This window comes from Haematobia irritans, chromosome 4 (genome assembly GCF_050003625.1).
Source record: "Haematobia irritans isolate KBUSLIRL chromosome 4, ASM5000362v1, whole genome shotgun sequence".
In the NCBI taxonomy this organism is placed as follows: Eukaryota; Metazoa; Arthropoda; class Insecta; order Diptera; family Muscidae; genus Haematobia; species Haematobia irritans.
The window spans coordinates 25,469,533-25,491,741 of NC_134400.1; the positions used below are offsets into that span (position 1 = coordinate 25,469,533).

A 22,209-nucleotide genomic window follows, 5' to 3' on the forward strand; every position below is an offset into this window, starting at 1 on the left:
TAGGAAATTTTGCCAAATTTCTTTGCTATAGGAAATTCGTCAAAATTACTTTGCAATAGGAAAGTTGACAAAATTTCTTTACTATACAAAATTTTGTCAAAATTTCTTTGCTAAAGAAATTTTTTGTGAAAATTTCTTTGCTATAGAAAATTTTTGTTAAAATTTCTATGCTATAGGAAATTTTGTCAAATATGTCTTTGCTATAGGAAATTTTTGTCAAAATTTCTTTGCTATAGGAAATTTTGTCAAAATTTCTTTGCTATAGGAAATTTTGTCAAAATTTCTTTGCTATAGGCAATTTTTTCAAAATTTCTTTGCTATAGGAAATTTTGTCAGAATTTCTTAGCTATTGGAAAATTTTGGTAAAATTTATTTGCTATAGGACTTTTTGTTAAAATTTCCTTACTATAGGAAATTTTGTGAAAATTACTTTGTTGTCAAAATTTCTTTGCTTTACGAAATTTTGCCAAAATTCTTTGCTATAGGAAATTCGTCAAAATTTCTTTGCTATAGAAAATTTTTGTCAAAATTTCTTTACTATAAAAAATTTTGTCAAAATTTCTTTGCTATAGGAAATTTTTGTCAAAATTTCTTTGCTTTAGGAAATTTTTTCAAAATTTCTTTGCTATAGAAAATGTTGTCAAACATTTCTTTGATATAGAAAATTTTGCCAAAATTTCTTTGCTTTAGGAAATGTTGTCACAATGTCTTTGCTTTATTAAAATTTGTTATTTCTTTGCTTTAGAAAATTTTGTCAAAGTTTCTTTGCTATGTGTCAAAATTTCTTTACTATAGGAAATTTTGTGAAAATTTCTTTGTTGTGGGAAATTTTGTCAAAATTTCTTTGCTTTAGGAAATTTTGCCAAATTTCTTTGCTATAGGAACTTCGTCAAAATTACTTTGCAATAGGAAAGTTGAAAAAATGTCTTTACTATACAAAATTTTGTCAAAATTTCTTTGCTGTAGAAAATTTTGTCAAACATTTCTTCGCTATAGCGAATTTCGGTAAAATTTCTTTGCTATAGAAAATGTTGTCAAACATTTCTTTGATATAGAAAATTTTGCCAAAATTTCTTTGCTTTACGAAAATTTGTTATTTCTTTGCTTTAGAAAAATTAGTCACATTTTTTTTGTATAGAATATTTTGTCAAAGTTTCTTTGCTATGTGTCAAAATTTCTTTACTATAGGAAATTTTGTGAAAATTTCTTTGTTGTGGGAAATTTTGCCAAAATTTCTTTGCTATAGGAAATTTTTTTTAAAATTGTTTGCTATAGAAAATTTTTGTTAAAATTTCTTTGCTATAGGAAATTTTGTCAAATATGTCTTTGCTATAGGAAATTTTGTCAAAAATTTCTTTGATATAGGAAATTTTTGTCAAAATTTCTTTGCTAGAGGAAATTTTGTCAAATATGTCTTTGCTATAGGAAATTTTGTCAAAAATTTCTTTGATATAGGAAATTTTGTCAAAATTTCTTTGCTATAGGACTTTTTGTTAAAATTTTTTTGCTATAGGAAATTTTGTCAAAATTTCTTTGCAATTTTTTCAAAATTTCTTTGCTATAGGAAATTTTGTCAGAATTTCTTAGCTATTGGAAAATTTTGGTAAAATTTATTTGCTATAGGACTTTTTGTTAAAATTTCCTTACTATAGGAAATTTTGTGAAAATTTCTTTGTTGTCAAAATTTCTTTGCTTTAGGAAATTTTGCCAAAATTCTTTGCTATAGGAAATTCGTCAAAATTTCTTTGCTATAGAAAATTTTTGTCAAAATTTCTTTACTATAAAAATTTTTGTCAAAATTTCTTTGCTATAGGAAATTTTTGTCAAAATTTCTTTGCTTTAGGAAATTTTTTCAAAATTTCTTTGCTATAGAAAATGTTGTCAAACATTTCTTTGATATAGAAAATTTTGCCAAAATTTCTTTGCTTTAGGAAATTTTTTCACAATTTCTTTGCTTTATTAAAATTTGTTATTTCTTTGCTTTAGAAAATGTTGTCAAAGTTTCTTTGCTATGTGTCAAAATTTCTTTACTATAGGAAATTTTGTGAAAATTTCTTTGTTGTGGGAAATTTTGTCAAAATTTCTTTGCTTTAGGAAATTTTGCCAAACTTCTTTACTAAAGGAAATTCGTCAAAATACTTTGCAATAGGAAAGATGAAAAAATTTCTTTACTATACAAAATTTTGTCAAAATTTCTTTGCTATAAGAAATTTTGTCAAAATTTCTTTGCTGTAGAAAATTTTGTCAAACATTTCTTCGCTATAGCGAATTTCGGTAAAATTTCTTTGCTATAGAAAATGTTGTCAAACATTTCTTTGATATAGAAAATTTTGCCAAAATTTCTTTGCTTTACGAAAATTTGTTATTTCTTTGCTTTAGAAAATTTAGTCACATTTTTTTTTTTTTTTTTTGTATAGAAAATTTTGTTAAAGTTTCTTTGCTATGTGTCAAAATTTCTTTACTATAGGAAATTTAGTGAAAATTTCTTTGTTGTGGGAAATTTTGCCAAAATTTCTTTGCTATAGGAAATTTTTTTAAAATTGTTTGCTATAGAAAATTTTGTAAAAATTTTCTTTGATATAGGAAATTTTTGTCAAAATTTCTTTGCTATAGGAAATATTGTCAAAATTTCATTGCTTTAGGAAATTTTGTTACTTTAATTTTATTTGACTTCATCCTACTACTATGGATTTTAGTTATCTCTTATTAGAATATTTTAGTTTGTTTTTTTTTTTTACCATTTGAAATAGCTTTCCTGACCCTTGCTGCAACCGGCTGTTAAGTCCTATGTGAGCTTCAACTTGATGACAGCGATTCCGTTTATTATGACACTTGGGAAATATGGTCGGGTAATTGGAGTTGGATGATTGAGATTTCTTCAAATCATGTTTTACAAAATTGAAAAATTCTTCAATTTTTTGTCGAAAGTTGCTATTCGACCAAGCCTTTGTATTATGTGAAGCCGTTGTGATGCCTTTTGAGAATATTATCAAGGTATTCTCAGATTACCTAGAATGTTTGATGAATGACGATTTCTTGGAAAGTTTGTCCTTGTTGTCAGAGTATATTTTTAGTATTTCACAATAATTAAGTGAGTTGTTATTGGGGATTTTCCAAGGAATTATTCGTAGTTATTGTTATTGTTGTGTTATTATCCTTTGGCAGTTTTCCAAGTTGGGATTAACCCTCAAGCAACAATCAGAAACAATACAATCTATTATTATCCCTGCTCTTCCTTCCTTCTTATTGTGAATAAATTTTTGAAGTTGTTTCGTTGTTGGGGCAGAGAAGTGGAGGGTTTGTTTGCTTGGTTCAAACCTTAATCAGTCGTTTTTTTAGGTGGGTGGTTGGTTTGATCGATAGGTTGGTCGATAGATTGGTCGTTGGAGAGTTCGAGTGTCCCTTTCAAACAGCCTATTATATATTTATTAATATGGGATGACTAAGTCAATAAGACTTGTTCTTTGTTATAATGTGTAGTCGGCTTGTATTACAACTCACAATAAAGAAGGGAAACTGAGACGTTCTAAAATGTGCAATTTTAGGTGTCGCATCTAGTATTCCAGTCGATTCAGGGGTTCTGGTATTGGTTTTCGAGTTTAAGGGTTCGTTGCACTCCTTGCCTATGAGAGAGGGTGGGGGTTATTTTCTGTTTGTCTCTTTGTTGTTTTTGTTTTAGATGGTGGTGGTTTTGTCGCTATAAATGGCTCAAATGGTCAAAAAAATCTTCTTTCCAATTGGACATTAAATTTGTCGTAGATTAGAATATTTTATTTCTAGGATTTAATTTTTTAATATTTTTGTTGTTTTTTTATTTTGTTTTGTATAAATTTCTTCCTTATTTATTTATATTTCCTTTCACATTACCACCAGGAATTATAATTTTTATTTATAAAATAAATATTTTTTTTTTGGTATTTTCCAGCACGATTTTCATTTACTTTTTCACACTGTGAACTAGCCAAACACAATACAATAGAAAATGTACCCCGAAATTTTTTTATTTAAACTTTTTAGTTACATATAATTCGCAATTATTAAACAACAACAAAAAATGTGTGACCACATAAAATCTTTATTATTTATTTCGAGAATATTTTCTTTTTTGTTGTTTTTTCTTCTTCACTTGATTTCGGACCGCCGCGCCGCTTTCGATAATTGTATGTATTTAACGCGCTCACAGCTGCCAGCAAACTAAACAGAATAGCGAAAAAAGAGCAAGCGTCGAAAGAGCAAAACTGAAACAAAAAGAGACAAATATAATCACCACACCATTGAGGTGAATATAACAAGAAGCTACAAATAAATATCTTCCTCCCGCTCGCGTAAACAATAACAAAGTAAAATGCAACAACCCAGATGATCATAAAATCCAATACGAATTTATTTCTATTTCCTCTATTCATACGACTTTTATAAACAAAACTGAAGGCTATGTAATTTACAAATCCCAAAACATAACCCAATTGGGCACTTCATGTTATTGTTTTTAGTAATTCCACTTACACCAACAACAACTAGTGATTCTGTAGTATAGCATGTATACAAAAATGTGGATAAACAAATGTATTAATTCCAGTGTTGCCAGCATTGGACCAATTTTTGCATGGTTGTTAGAGACCATATACTAATACCACGTACCAAATTTCAGCCGGATCGGATGACTTTTGCTCCTACAAGAGGCTCCGGAGGTCAAATCTGGGGATCGGTTTATATGGGGGCTATATATAATTATGGACCGATATGGACCAATTCTTGCGTGTTTGTTAGAGACCACATTCTAAAACCACGTACGAAATTTCAGCGGGATCGTATGAAATTTGCTCCTCTAAGAGGCTCCGGAGATCAAATCTGGGGAACGGTTTATATGGGGGCTAATATAATTATGGACCAATAAGAACCAATTTTTGCACGGTTGTTAGAGACCATAAACTAACACCACGTACCAAATTTCAACCGGATCGGATGAATTTTGCTCCTCCAAGAGGCTTCGGAGGTTAAATCTGGGGATCGGTTTATATGCACTCAAAAAAAAGTGAACTCACTATTTCACTAAAGCCAATTTAACTATATTTTAGTTCATGAACTTATTATATTTGGTGAAAGTTTCATTTACTCTAATAATTTTTTGCGTACGTTAGTTAAATTAACTAAAAGACGGGAAAAAATTATACACAAGTTAAGGATAGAGATTTACTAAATTCGTATTTGTCATAAAATAGTTCATTATTTCTTCAAATTTGTAAATTTTACTACAAATGCGTCCATCATGAACTTCGTATGTCACTAAAGACATTTTTGCAATTTTGAACTCCAATTTTTTCCTTCAAACTACAAAATTTTCTTTAATATGTGTAAAAAATTATTTATGTCTAATAACTTTTCTTGAATTTGTCGAAAAATATTTACTTATTTTTGTGATGCCAGCGCTTGTAATACTGTTTAGTTAAAAATTTCTAAAAATATTCAAAATTTTCCAAAATTAATCAAAAGTTTTCTTCCTGGTGGGTTCACTGTTTTTTCAGTGTGGGGGCTATATATAATTATGGACCGATGTGGACCAATTTTTACATGGTTGTTAGAGACCACATACTTACACCATGTACCAAATTTCAGCCGGATCGGATGAAATTTGCTTCTCTTTGAGGCTCCGCAAGATAAATCTGGGGATCGGTTTATATGGGGGCTATATATAGTTATTGAACGTTGTGGACCAATTTTTACATGGTTGTTGGAGGCCATATACCAACACCATGTACCAAATTTCAGCCTGATCGGATGAAATATGCTTCTCTTAGAGGCTCCGCAAGCCAAATCTGAGGGTCCGTTTATATGGGGGCTATACGTAAAAGTGAACCGATATGGCCCATTTACAATACCATCCGACCTACATCAATAACAACTACTTGTGCCAAGTTTGAAGTCGATAGCTTGTTTCCTTCGGAAGTTAGCGTGATTTCAAAAGACGGACCGTCGGGCATGCTTAGATCGACTCTGAATTTCACCACGACCCAGAATATATATACTTTATGCGGTCTTAGAGCAATATTTCGATGTGTTACAAACGGAATGACAAAGTTAATATACCCCCATCCTATGGTGGAGGGTATAAAAATGTAAACAAGTGTTTTTAGGAATTTTAATTAAAATTTGCCGAGTTTTAGAGGCGAAAGCCTCACAATTTAGTGAGAGGAGGCAACACTGATTACTCCCCAAAACAACAACAACACATATGTCAGAGACTATGAGCGCAATGTCGTGTTATGTACGAGAGTTTGAGGAATATATAGTGGTTGGTCACAAGTGGTGAATAACGCAACCCGCATTTACGTTAAACAAACTCTCATCATTAATGTAAAAACGCCCCTACATACTTACAACACTGCAGAGATGGGATGTATAGATTTACGAGAAAGCATATAAATGAATTTACAGACATAAACAATAAAATTAATTTTTCGTGGATACCAGATTCTCTGGTGGTAAATAGCATAATGTTTCCACCGAGGTAATTGACCGAGTGGTACCACTAAGCGTTGTTATTGCTTTGCTGGAATATGGAATACTAAAATGCAATGCTCTAAAGAAAATTTTTATACCCTCCACCATAGGATGGGGGTATATTAACTTTGTCATTCCGTTTGTAACACATCGAAATATTGCTCTAAGACCCCATAAGGTATATATATTCTGGGTCGTGGTGAAATTCTGAGTCGATCTGAGCATGTCCGTCCGTCCGTCTGTTGAAATCACGCTAACTTCCGAACGAAACAAGCTATCGACTTGAAACTTGGCACAAGTAGTTGTTATTGATGTAGGTCGGATGGTAGTGCAAATGGGCCATATCGGTCCACTTTTACGTATAGCCCCCATATAAACGGACCCCCAAATTTGGCTTGCGATTGCTCTAAGAGAAGCAAATTTCATCCGATCCGGCTGAAATTTGGTACAACCATGCAAAAATTGGTCCATATCGGTGCACTTTTACGTATAGCCCCCATATAAACGGACCCCCAAAATTTGGCTTGCGATCGCTCTAAGAGAAGCAAATTTCATCCGATCGGGTTGAAATTTGGTACATGGTGTTAGTATATGGTCTCTAACAACCATGCAAAAATTGGTCCATATCGGTCCATAATTACATATAGCCCCCATATAAACCGATCCCCCGATTTGGCTTGCGGAGCTTCTAAGAGAACCAAATTTCATCCGATCCGGCTGAAATTTGGTACATGGTGTTAGTATATGGTCTCTAACAACCATGCAAAAATTGGTCCATATCGGTCCATAATTACATATAGCCCCCATATAAACTGATCCCCCGATTTGGCTTGCGGAGCCTCTAAGAGAAGCAAATTTCATCCGATCCGGCTGAAATTTGGTACATGGTGTTAGTATATGTTCTCTAATGACCATGCGAAAATTGGTCCATATCGGTCCATAATTATATATATCCCCTATATAAATCGATTCCCAGATTTGTCCTCCGGAGCCTCTTGGATGGGCAAAATTCATCCGATCCGGTTGAAATTTGGAACATGGTGTTAGAATGTCGTCTCTAAAAAACACGCAAGAATTGGTCCATATCGGTCCATAATTATACATAGCCCCCATATAAACCGTTCCCCAAATTTGATCTCCGGAGCCTCTTGGAGGAGCAAAATTCATCCGATCCGGTTGAAATTTGCAACGTGGTGTTAGTATAAGGCCGCTAATATCCATGCCAAAATTGGTCCATATCGGTCTATAGTTATATATAGCCGACCCCAATCACACAAAAATTGGTCCATATCGGTTCATATTCATGGTTGCCACTCGAGCCAAATATAATCTACCAAAATTTTATTTTTATGGAAAACATTGTCAAAATGTTATCTCTATAGAAAATTTTGTAAAAATTTTATTTCTATAGAAAATTTTGTCAAAATTTTATTTCTATAGAAAATTTTGTAAAAATTTTATTTCTATAGAAAATTTTTCCAAATTTTACTTCTATAGAAAATGTTGTCAAAATTTTATTTCTATAGAAACTTTAAACTTAATTATATACGTATTTAATCGCCCTTTTTTAGTTTAATATATACTACGTATGGACTACCTTGTAATTTAGAAGACGGTGTTAGGAAGTTTTAAGATACCTTGCCATCGACAAGTGTTACCGCAACCCAAGTAATTCAATTGTGGATGAGTCTTCAGTAGATGTTTCTACGCAATCCATGGTGGAGGGTACATAAGCTTCGGCCTGGCCGAACTTACGGCCGTATAAACTTGTTCATTATTAGTTCGTGGCGGGAAAATGTTTCACCCAACATCACTCGACATGGCTGCAAGGGTACATGGAATCTGTATCCATAACTAACATGAAACAAGTGTATACGACCGGGCCGAATCTTAAATACCCACCACCACACCCAGAGAAGGAATATGATCACCTCAAACATGTTTTAAGAGCAAAATGTTATTTTTGGGTGGTGACCATGTAACATGGTTTTCGTAACCATGTTATTTTCTCGGAAATCATGTATCTGATTTCGGCAAGCAGGTTATATTTGACGAGAAAATAACATTTTAGTGACTAACATGTTACATGGTCACCATACAAAAATAACATTTTGCTCTTGAAACATGTTTGAGGTGATCATATTCCTTCTCTGCGTACATGAATCAAATAGTATAATTTCTTACGAAATTTCAGGGGGGGGGGGGGGGGGGGGGTTGATGACAGATATTCTCCCAAATAGAGCAGTTCAACTAGTACACTTTCCGAAGATAAATCAAAAGATTTTACCTATGAGGACTATATCAGATTCTGGATTTATATAAGCGATTCAAAGCCTTTAAAAAGCCAAATTAACGAATTACAATGTACTACTCTAAGTTTTGTTTGTGTTTTAGAGGAATGATTAACATCTCTTGTAGTCTATATGGGGGCTATATCAAAACATGGACCGATGCTCAACATTTTCGGCACACCCCTTTGTGGTCCTAAAATATCTCTAGATTTCCAATTTCAGGCAAATTGGATAAAAACTACGGATTCTATAAGCCCAAGAAGTAAAATCAGGACATCGGTCTATATGGGGGCTATACCAAAACATGGACCGATACTCAACATTTTTTGACACACCTCTTTGTGGTCCTAAAATAACTCTAGATTTCAAATTTCAGGCAAATTGGATAGGAAATACGTTTTTTATAAGCTTAAGACCCCAAGACCCTAAATGGGGACTATATCAAATGACCGATATGGCCCATCTTCGAGCTTGACCTGCCTGCAGACAAAAGACGAGTTTGTGTGAAATTTCAGCACAATTTCTTCACTATTGAAGACTGTAGCGTGATTACAACAGACAGACAGACGGACTTGGCTATATCGTCTTAGAATTTCTCCCTGATCAAGAATATATACTTTATATAGTCGGAAATCGATATTTCGATGTGTTACAAACGGAATGACAAACTTATTATACCCCCGTTACCATTCTATGGTAGTGGATACAAAAAGCTAATAAAATAAAAGGCATTGTTCGGAAAATACAGAGAGCAAATATTAATCGATTTTAGTGAAATTTAGTATAGGGCGTTTGTTTGGAAAAAATATAACCATGTTACGCTTATTTACCAACGAATATCTTTTAATCTTCTCGCACAGTAATCCTTTGTAATCTGCAAAATCGGTTCAGATTTAGATATTACTCCCATTTATATGTATCGCCCCATTTACCCAAATTTATGATTGGTTTTTGCGAGTAAGGGTAGGAATTAAGCATTTTCCTGACAGTGTGCCGTCATTCATTACAATCGACGATACCGGCTAGAAGTGCCGGTATGAAGTAAGCGGAGGCACGCTCAAAATAAACCCAGCCAACAGCACTCAAATCGATGATTTGATGATGGCAAAGAAAAAGAGAGATGTTTGTATGAATTTATTTCGGCATAAGCCGGCTATCATAAACCTTTTTTTCGGAGGGTTCAAGTGTGGTTCACTTTGGGTTTAATGAACTGCCTGAATTTATTCTGATAATTGGTTGATAGTTTTGCTGCCAGTAGAGGATGCTGATGAGGAATGTGGCAATTCCGAAACGTACGTCCATCCAACTATCTTGCTGTCTATAGGGCTTTGCCCAAATAAATTTGACAAACATTCTTTTCCTCTGTTGGTTAAGCTACTCTTGTAGTTTAGTCAACACAATGGTTTTAAAGCTGAGATCAAAACAACAAATATGAAATACAATTTTGACAAAATTTTCTATAGAAATACAATTTTGACAAAATTTTTGTATAGAAATAAAATTTTGAAAATTTTTTTTTGTTGTTTGAGAAAATCTTCTACAGAAATACAATTTTGAAAAAATTTTCTATAGAAATAAAAATTTTGGCAAAATTTTCTATAGAAATAAAATTTTGACAACATTTTCTATAGAAATACAATTTTGAAAAAATTTTCTATAGAAATAAAAATTTTGAGAAAATCTTCTACAGAAATACAATTTTGAAAAAATTTTCTATAGAAATAAAAATTTTGAGAAAATTTTCGATAGAAATAAAATTTTGAAAACATTTTCTATAGAAATACAATTTTGAAAAATTTTCTATAGAAATAAAAATTTTGAGAAAATTTTCTATAGAAATAAAATTTTGAGAAAATTTTGCTATAGAAATAAAATTTTGACAAAATTTTCTATAGAAATAAAATTTTGACAAAATTTTCTATAGAAATAAAATTTTGACAAAATTTTCTAAAGAAATCAAATGTTGAGAAAATTTTCTAAAGACATAAAATTTTGACAAAATTTTCTAAAGAAATCAAATGTTGAGAAAATTTTCTAAAAACATAAAATTTTGACAAAATTTTCTAAAGAAATAAAATGTTATCTAATTATACAATTATTTTTCGAGCTTTATGGACAGATATAGATTAAGGAACATGATTAATAGAGCCATTGAAAAGAAAACGCCAGATACCAATCTATACACGCCTGGACTGTACATGTTTCGGTTCGGGCGAATGAACCTTTCCACAGCCTTTAGTATAGTCTGGCTGGGAGAGATAACTCAATTTTGGGCCCTTTATGCTAACTCCTTATGGAGAAAACATTTGGGAAATTTCCTCTTACAAATTGAATCATCTTTTCTCCCACTGTACATCATCTTTTCATATAACTTACAAGTCCCTTAATCTTATTTTTATTTCGTTTTGTTACATAGTAATGCAACAACACGAAATTTATTTTTAGAAAGCTAATTTGTTAGAATTCACCTAAGTGGTGAACAGTCGAACAATGCTTGTTGTTTCTACAGTCAACTACAACATATGACAATTAACAGAAACTGGTTTCCAGGATACAACAACAATTCTAACGCGTACATTAGTCGTGTTTTTCCTAGTTTTACGACGGGCTCATCGTTGCTTATTATATTTCATGTTAGCCTGATAATGAAACAGGCAATTGACGTCCAAATGCATTATATCTAATTATACAATTATTTTTCGAGCTTTATGGACAGATATAGATTAAGGAACATGATTAATAGAGCCATTGAAAAGAAAACGCCAGATACCAATCTATACACGCCTGGACTGTACATGTTTCGGTTCGGGCGAATGAACCTTTCCACAGCCTTTAGTATAGTCTGGCTGGGAGAGATAACTCAATTTTGGGCCCTTTATGCTAACTCCTTATGGAGAAAACATTTGGGAAATTTCCTCTTACAAATTGAATCATCTTTTCTCCCACTGTACATCATCTTTTCATATAACTTACAAGTCCCTTAATCTTATTTTTTTTTCAATGGCTCTATTAATCATGTTCCTTAATCTATATCTGTCCATAAAGCTCGAAAAATAATTGTATAATTAGATATAATGCATTTGGACGTCAATTGCCTGTTTCATTATCAGGCTAACATGAAATATAAGAAATAAAATGTTAACAAAATTTTCTAAAGAAATAAAATGTTGACAACATTTTCTATAGAAATAAAATTTTGATAAAAATGTCTATAAATGTTTTTGTTTGGTAGTGTTTTGGTGGAATTTTCTCCAAATGTTGGTAGATTATTTTTGGCTTGAGTCGCAACCGTGGCCAAAACTTGTTTGTCATACTACTATATTGCTTCTTGAATTTCTAGTAGACCCGCCAATCGACAGTCGCTCTTGGTGTGGTTCGACTCACAGTTGGTTAATTAATTAGGCGAATTTTTTTTTATGTTCATGTGGAACCTAATATAATACGTTATCTTTTCAACCCTGGAGAATTTTGCTTTAATTAATAAAATGTATGATTTTTTTGACAGAGAAATTCACACAAAAACACATTGTTTAATTTTTTATGTTGCTTTGAAGCATAAAGAAACAAACACATGGACAAATGAAGAATTACTTAATGAACGTGTGTAGATTTTTGTTTACCATCAAAAAGAAGTTAACAAACAAAAATGGCCATAATAGCCATTAAATGCCGACAAAACCTAAGATCATGGACCAGAAGATGAAATAGTGAAACGAAAATAAAAATAAGATTCACGCGTCATGGTCTAAAACGAATGGATAAAATCGCACATTTGTGTTAATGAAAATATCAACACCAAAAATGAGTTCAAAACTAACCAAACCTTTTTGTTCATTCTTTCTCAAACAAAATTTTAAGCCAATTTAATTTAGATGCCATCAAACGAAAAACCATAAATAGCATGATATATCTTTTGGACATTTTGCTTTTTAAAATTCTATTTCGTACTTACCAAACTATCGGCGGCATTTTGCGACATTATTTCATCAATTTCGAATTGGAAATAAAATTTTGACTCTTGTGATTAGAATGACTGGGATATTGAAACCAATTCATTTTTGTGCTGATTAAACTCACAACGATTGAATAGTGAGAGGTGAATAAAAAAAAGTAACGCTTAAAATCCTCAAATATTGTGCGTTTAAATTTTTATGGTAGAATCTGACGATGGTGATTCTGATGATTCCGAAATCTTCAATAATTCCATCGGTTAAATGCTGAAATAAAAAAAGAAAAATATTTTTAAAATTAAAATAATTTAACAAAATTTATTACTATTAACAATTTTATCAAAATTTTATTTCTATAGAAAATTTGGTCAAAATTTTATTTCTATAGAAAATTTTACCAACATTTTATTTGTATAAAAGATTTGGTGAAAATTTTATTTCTATAGACAATTTTTGCCAAAATTTTATTTCTAATTTTGTCAAAATTTAATTTCTATAGAAAAGTTTGTCAACATTTTATTTCTATAGAAAATTGTCTCAACATTTTATTTCTATAGAAAATTGTCTCAAAATTTTATTTCTATAGAAAATTGTCTCAAAATTTTATTTCTATAGAAAATTTTATTTCTATAGAAAGTTTGTCAAAATTTTATTTCCATAGAAAAGTTTGTCTCAAAATTTTATTTCTATGGAAAAGTTTGTCAAAATTTTATTTCTATAGAAAAATTTTTCAAAATTATTTTTCTATAGAAAAATTTGTCAAAATTATTTTTCTATAGAAAATTTAGTGAAAATTTAATTTCTTTTGAGAATTTTGTCAAAATTTTATTTCTATAGAATAACTTATCAAAATTTTATTTCAATAGAAAATTTTTTCAAATTTTTATTTTTTATAGAAAGTTTTGTCAAAATTTTATCTTTATAGATAATTTTGTCAAAATTTTATATCTATAGAAAATATAGTTAAAATTGTATTTCTATAGACAAATTTTATTTCCATAAAATAAAAATTTTGTCAAAATTTTCCCATAGCAAATTTAATCAATTTTTTTTTCTATAGAAAATTTTATCTAAATTTTATTTCTATAGATTTTTTTTTCAAAATTTGTTTTCTAACATATAGAAAATTTTATCAAAATTTAATTTCTATAGAAAAGTTTGTCAAAATGTTATTTCTATAGAAAATTGCCTCAAAATTTTATTTCCAGAAAAAATTTTATCAGAAAATTTTTATAGATAATTTTTATAGAAATATTTTTAACAATTAATTTTTTATTGAAGAAGAAAAATATTTTTTTCTGTGCAATATATTTTTTCATACCCCTGAACCTGCTCCCCCACGAAGAGTGAAAAGTCCCCCAATGTATATGTTTTCTCAATTTAAAATTCCTTCAGTCTTACGTTACGATTTCTGTCGAAGATATAGCTGTTATGACTTTTAACGCCTGGTAGTTTTTATCCGTTGTTTAACACGAACTTTAATTTCTTCGATTGGATTTTGTTTTTTGTAGTCTTTGGTTTTTTAGGGTTTTTTTTTTATTTAAATACCACAAGAAAATCAATCTTAGCTTTTTTGTATTCCCATTTAAGCCATAAACTAATATACATATTTAAGCAATAATTATAGTTGGGCTTGTTGATGAATATCCAATGGTGGGTTATGTAAAATTTTTTTATATTCAAAGCAAATAAAAATAATAAGAAAAATAACCCAGAAGTAATTGGACGGCATTGAAGGCAAACCACAAGAAGTTCTGAAATTGTGGAGCAATCTCATGTTGGTAACACTTAAATTGAAATCTATAATAAATTCTTTTACAAGGAACAAATATTAAATCGTCGTATATAAAATTTTAACAAAATTAAAATTTAGACAAAATTTTTTATAAAAATAAAATTTTGACAAAATTTTTTATAAAAATAAAATTTAGAAAAAAATTTCTATAGAAATAAAATTTTGACCAAATCTTCTAAGAAATAAAATTTTGACAAACTTTTCTATAGAAAAAAAAATTCTATAGAAATAAAATTTGGAAAAAATCTATAGAACTAAAATTTTTAAAAAGTTTTCTATAGAAATAAAATTTTGACAAAATTTTCTAAGAAATAAAATTTTGACCAAATTTTCTAAAAAAATAAAATTTGACAAAATATTCTATAGAAAAAAAATTGAAAAAATTTTCAATAGAAATAAAATTTCGAAAAAGAAATGAAATTTTGAAAAAAATTCTATAGAAATAAAATTTGTAAAAAAATTTATATATATATAAAATGTTGACAAAAAAATTTCTATAGAACTAAAATTTTTAAAAAATTTTCTATAGAAATAAAATGTTGACAAAATTTTTTATAGAAATAAAATTTTGACAAAATTATAGAAAAAAAATTTTAAAAATTTTCAATAGAAATAAAATTTCGAAAAACAAATGAAATTTAAAAAAAAATTCTATAGAAATAAAACTTAAAAAAAATCTATATATATATATATATATATATATATAAAATGTTGACAAAAAAATTTTCTATAGAACTAAAATTTTTAAAAAAATTTATATAGAAATAAAATTTTGACAAAGTTTTTTATAGAAATAAAATTTTGACAAAATTTTCTATAGAAAAAAATTTTAAAAATTTTCTATAGAAAAAAATTTTTTTTAAATTTCAATAGAAATAAAATTTCAAAAAAGAAATGAAATTTTGAAAAAAAATCTATAAAAATAAAATTTTGAAAACAATTTCTATAGAACTAAAATTTTTAAAACATTTTCTATAGAAATAAAATTTTGACAAAATCTTTTATAGAAATAAAATTTTGACAAAATTTTCTATAGAAATAAAATTTTGACAAACTTCTCTATAGAAACTAAATTTTGACAAAATTTTCTATAGAAATAATATTTTGAAAAAAAAAATTCTATAGAACTAAAATTTTTAAAAAAATTTCTATAGAAATAAAATTTTGACAAAATTTTCTATAGAAATAAAATTTTGACAAAATTTTCTATAGAAATAAAATTTTGACAAAATTTTCTATAGAAAAAAATTGAAAAAAATTTCTATATAAACAAATTGAAAAAAATGTTCAATAGAAATAAAATTTTGAAAAAGAAATGAAATTTTGAAAAAAAAATCTATAGAAATAACATTTAAAAAAAAAATTTCAGTAGAAATAAAATTTTGACAAAATTCTCTATAGAAACAAAATTTTGACAAAATTCTCTATAGAAACAAAATTTTGACAAAAATTGAAATTTCTGAAACCTCCCCTACTGTGCAAAGTTAACTTTATGAAATACCTCTCTATCCATCTACCTACCTATCAACCAGGCTAACAACGTGCCGGCCATAACATAAAATTTATGTTAAATTCCATTTTCAAAACTGTTGTTTTTACAAATTGTTGGTTGGTAGGTATGTGCCTTACTTATTTATTTATTCCAAATACTTGAATTGTTAGCCAAACTGATGGATGTGGTTTTCTGGGGAATGAGGAATGGATTGGGTTGGCTGATTGGCTGGTTGGCCAATATTGAACGCAGTTTGGCTTAGTGCAATTCGAGCGTGATTTCTGGTTGTAAAAGTCAACAAGAAACAAAGACAAACTTATGGTGATAGTTTAAATGAAGCTTGGGAACATTAGGGGGGCTTGGGAACGATCGAATAGCATAATCATGCATCATGCATACAAAATGCGATGCTAAACTGATCTTAAAAAATGGGATACAATTTAGTTCAATTTTCGCAAGAGGTAGTTCCTTCGTCCTATAAAACAGTTTACTTTTTTTCAGTGTAAGAATTTTTCTAAATTTCGAAAATTGAAAAATTAGTTTTTTTGCAATGAAGCTCCCTAATGTACATTCACATGCGTTCAAATGCAAAAATAGATTGAAATTTTGCATTTTCCTCTTGTTTATGGTCTAAAAGACAACATGACAACTTTGACTGTGGGTTGTAGTGGAACTCAATAGATGGACGTCTAAACCTGAGATGGACAGACAGACATTTAAATGGCAGTTGTCGTATTACAATCCCAGTCACAGTAGCAGTAATAGCGATTTCGCTATCTTTCTTTAGGGGATCGAACGACTGACAAACGAAGCAACAACACCACCACAACCAGTGATGCCAATTTGGTGCTTTTAGCACTAAATTTAGTGCTTTTTGATTTCCAAAAAGCACCAAATTGCCTTTTTAGTGCCTTTTCATAAAAAGCACCAACTTGGTGCTTTCTGGCATTTTCATTTAGTGCTTTTGGTGCGTTTCTCAATTTGAACAGATTTGAGTTCAATTTACGATATCTTTTCATACAAAAACTCGGATTAGACTTTCAAAAGGTTAAGAAACTCAACTATATTGCAAAATATAATGTGATTGCTATGAAGATGGTATTGATTCTTTCTTTAATCAATATTTGTATTTAGGTTATTCTTTAGAAATGCCTAGCGACGGGTGATGAATTTCTGAACTTGATAAAGATGTCATTAAAAAGTTTGTATTAAATTCCGAAATGCACTCATAACTGAAGTAAAAAAATTGACTCCCTCCAAATGTTAATATTTCCCAATTTAATGCCCAATTTCCCAATTTAATGTGAAAGACATTACTGATCATAATGAATTTGAATTGAATGATCAAGGTCATAATTTCATAAAATTAAAACTGCCTCAAATCAATAAACAAAAATTCTATAATACATCTTTGGAAGTTTTTTTTTCTTTTTTTTTTTTTTTTTTTTTTTTAGTAGAGCTGACCACAACCTCACTGATTCAAGAGAAACTCAGTGATTGTCAAATAATCGCATTTGCTAGTGATCGGGAAAAGGCTACTACCAATCCGATGATGGACGTCTCCGCTTCGTTTATTTTAATGCATAGACTTACAAAAAGCCTGCAAGTTTTACTAATTTTTATTGAAAACTAAATCTTAAATAAAATTTTGCCAAAATTTTCTATAGAAATAAAATTTTGACAAAATTTTCTATAGAAACAAAATTTTGACAAAATTTTCTATAGAAATAAAATTTTGAAAAAATTCTATAGAAATACACTGTCGACAAAATTTTCTATAGAAATAAAATTTTAGCACATGTTTCTATAGAAACAAAATTTTAACAAAATTTTCTACAGAAACAAAATTTTAACAAAATTTTCCATAGAAATAAAATTTTGAAAAAATTTTCTAAAGAAAGAAAATTTTGAAAAAATTTTCTATAGAAATAAAATTTCGACAAAATATTCTATAGAAATAAAATAGAAATAGAATAAAAAAGAAATAGAAATAAAAATTCAAAAAGTTTTCTATAGAAATAAAATTTAGACAAAATTTTCTATAGAAATAAAATTTAGACAACATTTTCCATAGAAATAAAATTTTGACAAAATTGTCTATAGAAATAAAATTTAGACAAAATTTTCTATAGAAATAAAATTTTGACAAAATTTTCTAGAGAGTAGATTTTTTATACAAAATTTTTCTATAAAAATAAAATTTTGAAAAAAAAATTCTATAGAAATAAAATTTTGAAAAAAAATTTCTATAGAACTAAAATTTTTAAAAAATTTTCTATAGAACTAAAATTTTTAAAAAATTTTCTATAGAACTAAAATTTTTAAAAAATTTTCTATAGAAATAAAATCTTGACAAATTTTTCTATAGAAATAAAATTTTGACGAAATTTTCTATAAAAACAAAAATTTGACAAAATTTTCTATAGAAATAAAATTTTGAAAAAAATTTCTATAGAAATAAAATGTCGACAAAATTTTCTATAGAAATAAAATTTTGACAAATGTTTCTATAGAAATAAAATTTTGACAAAATTTTCTACAGAAACAAATTTTTAACAAAATTTTCCATAGAAATAAAATTTAAAAAAAAAAAATCTTTAGAAATAAAATTTTGCAAAAAAATTTCTATAGAAATAAAATTTCGACAAAATTTTCTATAGAAATAAAATGTTGACAAAATTTTCTATAGAAATAAAATTTTGACAAAATTTTCTATAGAAATAAAATTTTGACAAAATTTTCTATAAAAATAAAATTTTGAGAAAATTTACTATAGAAATAAAATTTAGACATTTTCTATAGAAATAAAAATTTGACAAAATTTTCTATAGAAATAAAATTTAGACAACATTTTCTATAGAAATAAAATTTTGACAAAATTTTCTTTAGAAATACAATTTTGACAACATTTTCTAGAGAGTAGATTTTTTATACAAAATTTTTCTATAGAAATAAAATTTGACAAAATTTTCTATAGAAATAAAATTTAGACAACATTTTCTATAGAAATAAAATTTTGACAAAATTTTCTATAGAAATAAAATTTTGAAAAAAAAGTTCTATAGAAATAAAATGTCGATAAAATTTTCTTTAGAAATAAAATTTTGACAAATATTTCTAAAGAAACAAAATTTTAACAAAATTTTCCATAGAAATAAAATTTAAAAAAAAAAAATTCTTTAGAAATAAAATTTTGCAAAAAAATTTCTATAGAAATAAAATTTCGACAAAATTTTCTATAGAAATAAAATGTTGACAAAATTTGCTATAGAAATAAAATTTTGACAAAATTTTCTATGGAAATAAAATTTTGACAAAATTTTCTATAGAAATAAAATTTTGACAAAATTTTCTATAGAAATAAAATGTTGACAAAATTTTCTATAAAAATAAAATTTTGAGAAAAGTTTCTATAGAAATAACATTTTGACAAAATTTTCTATAGAAATAAAATTTTGACAAACTTTTCTAGAGAGTAGGTTTTTGTATAGAAAATTTTTCTATAGAAATAAAATTTTGAAAAAAATAGCCTACGACAAAACAAAATGGAAAGTTTTTCCAAGATGATTGATAGAAGGTTTGCAACCATTGGACAGAGATGAAAACCCTCTATCAGTCCCGGGTCGTGAACTTGGCCGCCTGCATTAAGTTCTAGCCTCTATGCTACTCACTGTGACCAACGATCCAAAGACGAGACCAGATCAGAAGAGGACTACAGTCCAACGAATCCGCCTAGCTTTAAGATACTTTGCAAATGCTCTAAATATTGAACTTTTGTCAATCTATTATCAACGAAAACAGATAAATAAACTGGCTATGATTTTATGGTTATCGTACCCGATAAAGAGAAAGTAAATGAAGCCAAGAAGCAAATTAAGTCAGTAACTGTTTTTTTTTTTCGAAATTATCTTTATGCACCTGGGTGTGTATACGTTTGATATGGTTGATTTGTCTTAGATATTCAAGCAGATTAAAGATTGCATAGTGCTTAAGGAACGTGTTTCGATGGTGGCAGGAAGGTGATAATGGATACTTGTTTTGTTGTGATTTTCAATTTTCATTGGTATTGGCAATAAAAGTGATTGGCTAAGCGGTATAGAGTCGTTAAGTACCTTAACGACTCTATACCGCTTAGCCGCTGTGATTGGAAGGAAATTTGTTTTCGAAATTTAAAATGCTTTATAACCGGTGGACTTATTGATTTACCCTGTCATAGGAAAAAGAAATTATTGTGGACATTTTTCACAAAATAAAAAATCTAAAAACGGAAAATATTTTGCTGGGCAGCGAGGCTAACAACAACGAATTGGCGATGGAGAAAGCAAATCTGGAAGAGTCGTCAGTAGTTGCGGTCAGTAAGACGTTATTCGCGTTTTTGCACCATTTTGGCACCATGCTACTTTTCTCCGAATTTCCGAAACATGCGACACAAAGAAAATTTATAATTTTGATCAATTATCAATCCAAAAATCGGAAATACGTAATACTCTGATTGTGAAATCGAGAATTATGAAGTGGGAATAAAGAAGTGGGAAGAAACATAAAGAGAAAGAACAAGTATAAGTATAAGTATATATATATATATATATATATATATATATATATATATATATATATATATATATATATATATATATATATATATATATATATATATATATATATATATATATATATATATATATATATATATATATATATATATATATATATATATATATATATATATATATATATATATATATATATATATATATATATATATATATATATATATATATATATATATATATATATATATATATATATATATATATATATATATATATATATATATATATATATATATATATATATATATATATATATATATATATATATATATATATATATATATATATATATATATATATATATATATATATATATATATATATATATATATATATATATATATATATAAAGGGTGATTTGTTAAGAGCTTGATAACTTTTTTTTAAAAAAAACGCATAAAATTTGCAAAATCTCATCGGTTCTTTATTTGAAACGTTAGATTGGTCCATGACATTTACTTTTTGAAGATAATTTCATTTAAATGTTGACCGCGGCTGCGTCTTAGGTGGTCCATTCGGAAAGTCCAATTTTGGGCAACTTTTTCGAGCATTTCGGCCGGAATAGCCCGAATTTCTTCGGAAATGTTGTCTTCCAAAGCTGGAATAGTTGCTGGCTTATTTCTGTAGACTTTAGACTTGACGTAGCCCCACAAAAAATAGTCTAAAGGCGTCAAATCGCATGATCTTGGTGGCCAACTTACCGGTCCATTTCTTGAGATGAATTGTTCTCCGAAGTTTTCCCTCAAAATGGCCATAGAATCGCGAGCTGTGTGGCATGTAGCGCCATCTTGTTGAAACCACATGTCAACCAAGTTCAGTTCTTCCATTTTTGGCAACAAAAAGTTTGTTAGCATCGAACGATAGCGATCGCCATTCACCGTAACGTTGCGTCCAACAGCATCTTTGAAAAAATACGGTCCAATGATTCCACCAGCGTACAAACCACACCAAACAGTGCATTTTTCGGGATGCATGGGCAGTTCTTGAACGGCTTCTGGTTGCTCTTCACTCCAAATGCGGCAATTTTGCTTATTTACGTAGCCATTCAACCAGAAATGAGCCTCATCGCTGAACAAAATTTGTCGATAAAAAAGCGGATTTTCTGCCACTGATTTTGGTAATAAAATTCAATGATTTGCAACGTTGCTCGTTAGTAAGTCTATTCATGATGAAATGTCAAAGCATACTGAGCATCTTTCTCTTTGACACCATGTCTGAAATCCCACGTGATCTGTCAAATACTAATGCATGAAAATCCTAACCTCAAAAGAATCACCCTTTATATATAAAATTTTAACAAAATTTTCTACAGAAATAAAATTCTGACAAAATTTTCTATAGAAATAACATTTTGACAAAATTTTCTATAGAAATAAATTTTTGACAACATTTTGTGTAGAAATTATATTTTGACAAAATTTCCTAAAGACATAAAATGTTGACAAAATCTTCTATAGAAATAAAATTTTGACAAAATTTTCTATAGAAATATAAAATTTTGAAAAAATTTTCTACGGCAATAAAATTTTGGTAGATTATTTTTGGCTCGAGTGGTGATTTTACTGTG

General features: G+C 28.5%; 1 protein-coding gene and 1 long non-coding RNA gene across 4 annotated transcripts in view; both read right to left on the reverse strand.

Annotated features, from left to right (window-relative positions):
• LOC142236875 (uncharacterized) overlaps nucleotides 1-22,209 on the reverse strand; it is a 391,437-nt gene that overhangs the window by 57,628 nt on the left and 311,600 nt on the right. The gene's annotated exons all lie outside the window — the stretch shown is intronic.
• Rgl (Ral guanine nucleotide dissociation stimulator-like) overlaps nucleotides 1-22,209 on the reverse strand; it is an 84,305-nt gene that overhangs the window by 57,628 nt on the left and 4,468 nt on the right. For 2 of the 3 annotated variants that reach the window (XM_075308157.1, XM_075308155.1), the window contains exon 1: nucleotides 2,739-4,177. In XM_075308157.1, the coding sequence (XP_075164272.1) occupies nucleotides 2,739-2,741 (3 nt within the window). In that variant the 5' untranslated portion in view covers nucleotides 2,742-4,177. Of the gene's footprint in view, nucleotides 1-2,738; nucleotides 4,178-12,744; nucleotides 13,010-22,209 lie in introns of those variants that run through there. The other variant, XM_075308156.1, reaches the window with a different exon arrangement.